Below are 8,745 nucleotides of genomic sequence, written 5' to 3' on the forward strand. Positions count from 1 at the left end.
TGCGGCAACAGATTTTAGAGACATAAACTCTACATATTTTTATTCAGTTGACATAAACTCTACATAAACATGTAAGTTTCATGTAAACTGAATAAAAATGAAAGAGTACAACTAACGTTTATGTTACTTGAAGATAAATCATTAAAAAATAAAGTCTAAGGTGCTGCCATCTGTGGCTGAGGTTCACATCAACCAATTTCCTCCAAAATTGACACCCTTACAGATAGGCCTACGTGCAGTCACGTGTATAAGTTTCATGCAAATCGTCTGATAAACAAATAAGAAAATAAAATTGAAAAAAATCAAATTTTATATTTTTCAACAATTTTTTTATTAAACTAATTATTACATTTTTTTATTATATGCTATTATGATAGCTGAGAGTCATAGACATGATTTATTATATGCTATTATGATAGCTGAGAGTCATAGACATGATTTATTATATGCTATTATGATAGCTGAGAGTCATAGACATGATTTATTATATGCTATTATGATAGCTGAGAGTCATAGACATGATTTATTATATGCTATTATGATAGCTGAGAGTCATAGACATGATTTATTATATGCTATTATGATAGCTGAGAGTCATAGACATGATTTATTATATGCTATTATGATAGCTGAGAGTCATAGACATGATTTATTATATGCTATTATGATAGCTGAGAGTCATAGACATGATTTATTATATGCTATTATGATAGCTGAGAGTCATAGACATGATTTATTATATGCTATTATGATAGCTGAGAGTCATAGACATGATTTATTATATGCTATTATGATAGCTGAGAGTCATAGACATGATTTATTATATGCTATTATGATAGCTGAGAGTCATAGACATGATTTATTATATGCTATTATGATAGCTGAGAGTCATAGACATGATTTATTATATGCTATTATGATAGCTGAGAGTCATAGACATGATTTATTATATGCTATTATGATAGCTGAGAGTCATAGACATGATTTATTATATGCTATTATGATAGCTGAGAGTCATAGACATGATTTATTATATGCTATTATGATAGCTGAGAGTCATAGACATGATTTATTATATGCTATTATGATAGCTGAGAGTCATAGACATGATTTATTATATGCTATTATGATAGCTGAGAGTCATAGACATGATTTATTATATGCTATTATGATAGCTGAGAGTCATAGACATGATTTATTATATGCTATTATGATAGCTGAGAGTCATAGACATGATTTATTATATGCTATTATGATAGCTGAGAGTCATAGACATGATTTATTATATGCTATTATGATAGCTGAGAGTCATAGACATGATTTATTATATGCTATTATGATAGCTGAGAGTCATAGACATGATTTATTATATGCTATTATGATAGCTGAGAGTCATAGACATGATTTATTATATGCTATTATGATAGCTGAGAGTCATAGACATGATTTATTATATGCTATTATGATAGCTGAGAGTCATAGACATGATTTATTATATGCTATTATGATAGCTGAGAGTCATAGACATGATTTATTATATGCTATTATGATAGCTGAGAGTCATAGACATGATTTATTATATGCTATTATGATAGCTGAGAGTCATAGACATGATTTATTATATGCTATTATGATAGCTGAGAGTCATAGACATGATTTATTATATGCTATTATGATAGCTGAGAGTCATAGACATGATTTATTATATGCTATTATGATAGCTGAGAGTCATAGACATGATTTATTATATGCTATTATGATAGCTGAGAGTCATAGACATGATTTATTATATGCTATTATGATAGCTGAGAGTCATAGACATGATTTATTATATGCTATTATGATAGCTGAGAGTCATAGACATGATTTATTATATGCTATTATGATAGCTGAGAGTCATAGACATGATTTATTATATGCTATTATGATAGCTGAGAGTCATAGACATGATTTATTATATGCTATTATGATAGCTGAGAGTCATAGACATGATTTATTATATGCTATTATGATAGCTGAGAGTCATAGACATGATTTATTATATGCTATTATGATAGCTGAGAGTCATAGACATGATTTATTATATGCTATTATGATAGCTGAGAGTCATAGACATGATTTATTATATGCTATTATGATAGCTGAGAGTCATAGACATGATTTATTATATGCTATTATGATAGCTGAGAGTCATAGACATGATTTATTATATGCTATTATGATAGCTGAGAGTCATAGACATGATTTATTATATGCTATTATGATAGCTGAGAGTCATAGACATGATTTATTATATGCTATTATGATAGCTGAGAGTCATAGACATGATTTATTATATGCTATTATGATAGCTGAGAGTCATAGACATGATTTATTATATGCTATTATGATAGCTGAGAGTCATAGACATGATTTCAGTTGACACTTGTGTCTGATATTAATTTTTTACCATTTTGAAAAATTGTTGACACTTAATTAAATATTTTTTGTTCTCCTTTCCTATTTATGCTACGATGCTGAGACTTGGACCAGGTGAAACCATTTTCATTTACAACTCGTCAAAAAAGTTTGATTGAAATCGAACTAGTTTTCATTTATTGCATCTCTATGGCATATGTGGAGTTAATGCGCCCTTTAGTGAACTGGGTACATACCCGCTATAGCTGTAATTATTTGGCTTTAATCTTTTGGGAACGTCAATCGGCTCATGCCATTGGTCGCCTTCTTCTTGAGGTTATCTTGAGATCATTTCGGGGCTTTTTAGTGTCCCCGCGGCCCGGTCCTCGACCAGGCCTCCACCCCCAGGAAGCAGCCCGTGACAGCTGACTAACACCCAGGTACCTATTTTACTGCTAGGTAACAGTGGCATAGGGTGAAAGAAACTCTGCCCATTGTTTCTCGCCGGCGGCTGGGATCGAACCCAGGATCACAAGTCCAGCGTGCTGTCCGCTCGGCCGACCGGCTCCCTCTCGCCTGGTGGAAACTATCGTACATCTTGATTAATACATTATAAATACGAAGGAATTAATAGTACTCATAAAGCTTTTGAGAAAGTTTACTAAATTAAGCCTAGAAATTGTTTGGATGAAAGGTCTCGTTTGTTGGAAGTTTAGGAACCTGTTATCTGAGTGACGTCATAGTTTAGGAACCTGTTATCTGAGTGACGTCATAGTTTAGGAACCTGTTATCTGAGTGACGTCATATGTAAACAAACATTCCCACGTGGAGTTGTTGTTGCTTTGTGTTTGCAGTGTCAGGTTTGTATCCTGGTTATCTGTGTGTGTCTTCTCAATGCTCTGCTTAATAGGCCAAGTTGCCTAACAAGCCGAGTTTTCCTGAAATTATATATTTTTTTCTTACTGAATGATAAAACTTTCCATTATATGTGATTTAAATTTGTTTAATTTCATATAAAACTAATATAAATTTGATCTTAACCTAACATAAGTCAATATTTTGTTCATAATATGATAATATTAATTCATATAAACCAGTTTGAAAATAAATATTTGGAAATAACGAAAATCATTCGTCCTGTTAGGCAAATTAACCATGATTTGCCATGAGGCTCAACGTCCTCGCGGCCCGGTCTCTGACCAGGCCTCATGGCTGGTTGTTGAACAGTCTCGGGCCTCTGATGTTGATAGTTCTCTCTCAGAGTACCTGTTGCACCTCTGCTCTTCAACGGGGGTATTCTGCACATCCTGCCATGCCTCCTGGTCTCATGTGGTGTTATTTCTGTGTGCAGGTTTGGGACCAGCCCCTCTGCTATTGTCCACGTGTAGATTATGTATCTCTCCCGCCTGCGCTCAAGAGAATACAGATTTAGGCATTTTAGTGGGTCCCAGTAGTTTAGATGTTTTACTGAGTCGATTCTAGCAGTAAAGGATCTCTGCGCGCTCTCCAGGTCTGGAATTTCTCCAGCATTGAATGGGGCTGTTAGTGTGCAACAATATTCCACCCTAGAGAGCACTAGCGTCTTGAAAAGTATCATCATTGGTATGGCATCTCATGTTTAAAAGGTTTGTGTTACCCAACCTGCCATTTTACTTGCAGTTGTGACACCTACTGTGTGTTTGTAAGGTCTCCCGACATTAATACTCTCAGGTCCTTTATATTGCTTTTTCTTTCAATAGTGTGGTTTGACTGCGTTTTATATGTGGTTTTCGTTTATATATAATTATATATTGATAATTTATAGTGTATGGTAACATATCAAAGTGTTCCATTCCACCGGAGCTCTCGGGAATGGGGTTGTTGTTTTAGATTTTGTGTTTAGATCAGCTACTTGGAATTAAAAGTTCCAAGTAGCACGGACTATGGCGAGCCCGTTGTGGACTTACCTGGCACAGGAGCAGAGCTGTGGGAATGGGGTGAAGCTGGCTGCAGGCCGTGAAGTGTGGTGATGCCTGGGCGGGTCTCCAAGTTCCCTGGAGCATACCTGGAGAGGGTTCTGGGAGTTCTTCTACTCCCTGAGCCCGGCCTGAGGCCAGGCTCGTCTTGTGATAACTTGGTCCAACAGACTAGTGCTTGGAGCGGCCCGCAGGCCCACATTTCCACTACAGCCTGGTTGGTTCGGTACTTCTTGCAAGAACTTTTTTTAGTGCCTCTTGAATACATCCATCTACCAGTTCATTACTGGGAGAAAGAATCCACTCCACGTCACACAATCCACTCAATCCTTTGGTTGAGTGGATTGTGTGACGTGCTGATGATGACTAGGCCCCAGGTTCGAGCCTCACGGGAGTACCTGGTGGTTCTGTCTGTCTGTGTGTGTGTGTGTGTGTGTGTGTGTGTGTGTGTGTGTGTGTGTGTGTGTGTGTGTGTGTGTGTGTGTGTGTGTGTGTGTGTGTCTCTCTCTCTCTCTCTCTCTCTCTCTCTCTCTCTCTCTCTCTCTCTCTCTCTCTCTCTCTCTCTCTCTCTCTCTCTCTCTCTCTCTCTCTCTCTCTCTCTCACTCACTCACTCACTCACTCACTCACTCACTCACTCACTCACTCACTCACTCACTCACTCACTCACTCACTCACACCTACCTTTCTTCCTCTGTCTGTCTATGGGGGTGATCAGTAATGGTATATATATTAATGTATTAGCTATTCTACTGATCATAATAGATCAGAAATCTATGATCATAATAGATCATAGATTCAGAAATCTAATAGTTCCTCAGTCTTAAGATTACAGTGTACATCTTAAGACATTGTACAGCTGGGGTGACAATGTTCATTGTGTGAGATCTCCAGACTCTAAAACAGGGGTTCACATCTCGTTGGAACTCTGGGCACTGGCTCGGGGGACTCTGGGCACTGGCTCGGGGGACTCTGGGCACTGGCTCGGGGGACTCGGGGCACTGGTTCGGGGGACTCTGGGCACTGGCTCGGGGGACTCGGGGCACTGGCTCGGGGGACTCTGGGAACTGGTTCGGGGGACTCGGGGCACTGGTTCGGGGGACTCGGGGCACTGGCTCGGGGGACTCGGGGGACTGGCTCGGGGGACTCTGGGCACTGGCTCGGGGGACTCGGGGGACTGGCTCGGGGGACTCTGGGCACTGGCTCGTGGGACTCGGGGCACTGGCTCGGGGGACTCTGGGCACTGGCTCGGGGGACTCTGGGAACTGGTTCGGGGGACTCGGGGCACTGGTTCGGGGGACTCTGGGCACTGGTTCGGGGGACTAGGGGCACTGGCTCGGGGGACTCTGGGCACTGGCTCGGGGGACTCTGGGCACTGGCTCGGGGGACTCGGGGCACTGGCTCGGGGGACTCGGGGCACTGGCTCGGGGTCTCTGGGCACTGGCTCGGGGGACTCGGGGCACTGGCTCGGGGGACTCGGGGCACTGGCTCGGGGGACTCGGGGCACTGGCTCGGGGGACTCTGGGCACTGGCTCGGGGGACTCGGGGCACTGGTTCGGGGGACTCGGGGGACTCGGGGCACTGGCTCGGGGGACTCGGGGCACTGGCTCGGGGGACTCGGGGCACTGGTTCGGGGGACTCGGGGGACTCGGGGCACTGGCTCGGGGGACTCGGGGCACTTGTTCGGGGGACTCGGGGGACTCGGGGCACTGGCTCGGGGGACTCGGGGCACTGGCTCGGGGGACTCTGGGAACTGGTTCGGGGGACTCGGGGCACTGGCTCGGGGGACTCTGGGCACTGGCTCGGGGGACTCGGGGCACTGGCTCGGGGGACTCGGGGCACTGGCTCGGGGGACTCGGGGCACTGGCTCGGGGGACTCTGGGCACTGGCTCGGGGGACTCTGGGCACTGGCTCGGGGGACTCTGGGCACTGGCTCGGGGGACTCTGGGCACTGGCTCGGGGCACTCGGGGCACTGGCTCGGGGGACTCGGGGCACTGGCTCGGGGGACTCGGGGCACTGGCTCGGGGGACTCTGGGCACTGGCTCGGAGCACTCGGGGCACTGGCTCGGGGGACTCGGGGCACTGGCTCGGAGCACTCGGGGCACTGGCTCGGGGGACTCGGGGCACTGGCTCGGGGGACTCGGGGCACTGGCTCGGGGGACTCGGGGCACTGGCTCGGGGGACTCTGGGCACTGGCTCGGGGGACTCGGGGCACTGGCTCGGGGCACTCGGGGCACTGGCTCGGGGGACTCGGGGCACTGGCTCGGGGGACTCTGGGCACTGGCTCGGGGGACTCGGGGCACTGGCTCGGAGCACTCGGGGCACTGGCTCGGGGCACTCGGGGCACTGGCTCGGGACACTCGGGGCACTGGCTCGGGACACTCGGGGCACTCGGGGCACTGGCTCGGGACACTCGGGGCACTGGCTCGGGACACTCGGGGCACTCGGGGCACTGGCTCGGGACACTCGGGGCACTCGGGGCACTGGCTCGGGACACTCGGGGCACTGGCTCGGGACACTCGGGGCACTCGGGGCACTGGCTCGGGACACTCGGGGCACTGGCTCGGGACACTCGGGGCACTCGGGGCACTGGCTCGGGACACTCGGGGCACTCGGGGCACTGGCTCGGGACACTCGGGGCACTGGCTCGGAGCACTCGGGGCACTCGGGGCACTGGCTCGGGACACTCGGGGCACTGGCTCGGAGCACTCGGGGCACTCGGGGCACTGGCTCGGAGCACTCGGGGCACTGGCTCGGAGCACTCGGGGCACTGGCTCGGGACACTCGGGGCACTGGCTCGGGACACTCGGGGCACTGGCTCGGAGCACTCGGGGCACTCGGGGCACTGGCTCGGAGCACTCGGGGCACTGGGGCGGGTGTTTGTGGTGTCCGTAAACAAGGGTGTTGAAGTGACTGGGTGTTGGGTTGCCTCTCTGCCGACCAGTCACACTGTGTGCTACTCCCGCCAGTCTCTGCAGGAAGACTGTCGTCATGGTAGACATGGCTCCCTGGGGCGTCCTGGGTCGACTCCGCCGCTCGACTTCCATGTCGACGAGGGTAAAGGGTCCTACCGGCAGCCCCCAGATGGTCCTTGAGAGTCAAGCACATGGTAGAAGTTGTACATAGTATGTAGGTTCATCATAGTATGTAGTCTATGAACCTTACAATCTCAAGAATTTCTCTATTTATCCCTGTGTGATGAGAACACCTGCTGAGTGGTACTTTTAATGAGAAACTCTTCTGTGTGTGTGTGTGTGTGTGTACTCACCTATTTGTGCTTGCGGGGGTTGACCTCTGGCTCTTTGGTCCCGCCTCTCAACCGTCAATCAACTAGTGTACAGATTCCTGAGCCTACTGGGCTCTATCATATCTACATTTGAAACTGTGTATGGAGTCAGCCTCCACCACATCACTGCCTAATACATTCCATCTATTAACTACTCTGACACTGAAACTCCGGAACACACAGTGTGTATGTGTGTATGTGTGTGTGTGTGTGTGTGTGTGTGTGTGTGTGTGTGTGTGTGTGTGTGTGTGTGTGTGTGTGTGTGTGTGTGTGTGTGTGGTCTACTCTCACACTGCCACACACTCTCCGGGTACTGGAGACCAAATACAGTTACTGGACATAACTTATAGTTTGCAAAGGCTTTCGACAAGTGTGACCATGGAGTGATAACCCATAAAATGAGATCACTAGGAACAACGGGTAAAGTGAGGCGTTGGATTTTCAACTGTCAAACAGAATGCAGAGATTGACGGTCAATCAAGTACGATCAAGCCCAGGTGCAATTGACTATTTTGAGATGATTTCGGACCTTGAGTGTCCCCGCGGCCCGGTCCTCGACCAGGCCTCTGTTACCTATCGTATGTTAAGGCTCGTGACCCTACAGCAGCCAAACTTTAATTACGTCTAGGGATACGAGACAACTGCTGTTCTCAATAGCGAATCACCAGTATAACCCCTTGATAAGTAATGAGCACAATAATAAATCTTCCTAGGACTGAAGAATAGATACAACAATCTTATATATAAATATATTAAATAAATCTCAATAGCAAACAGATGATTATATGGTCACAATATATCACATTAAAAATATCACTGTAACTTCCAGACATTAAATCAATATTATTATATGTATGGCTATGACAGAATAAAAATGTATAACTTAACTCCAATTAGATGTTATCTCTCTGGTTCCCGATCAGCTACTGAATAACATAACGCGAGAGTCAACACACATTGCCTTGCCCCGCGAACAATTTGCCAAAGTTACAATATTATTTATTTCAACAATGGAGCAATACATTGTGACAAGAGTAATCTTAAACTAACTTAATGAATAATTAATACATATTGATATACAAAAATAAAGTACTTATTTCTTTACATA

General features: G+C 46.0%; 1 protein-coding gene across 1 annotated transcript; it reads right to left on the reverse strand.

Annotated features, from left to right (window-relative positions):
• Positions 1-5,247: 5,247 nt before the first annotated feature.
• Positions 5,248-7,398, reverse strand: LOC123750588 (nascent polypeptide-associated complex subunit alpha, muscle-specific form-like). Its single transcript, XM_045732691.2, has one exon. The coding sequence runs from the start codon at positions 7,396-7,398 to the stop codon at positions 5,248-5,250; it is 2,151 nt and encodes a 716-aa protein (XP_045588647.2).
• Positions 7,399-8,745: the final 1,347 nt, after the last annotated feature.

Source organism: Procambarus clarkii, chromosome 40 (assembly GCF_040958095.1).
Source record: "Procambarus clarkii isolate CNS0578487 chromosome 40, FALCON_Pclarkii_2.0, whole genome shotgun sequence".
Classification (NCBI taxonomy): Eukaryota; Metazoa; Arthropoda; class Malacostraca; order Decapoda; family Cambaridae; genus Procambarus; species Procambarus clarkii.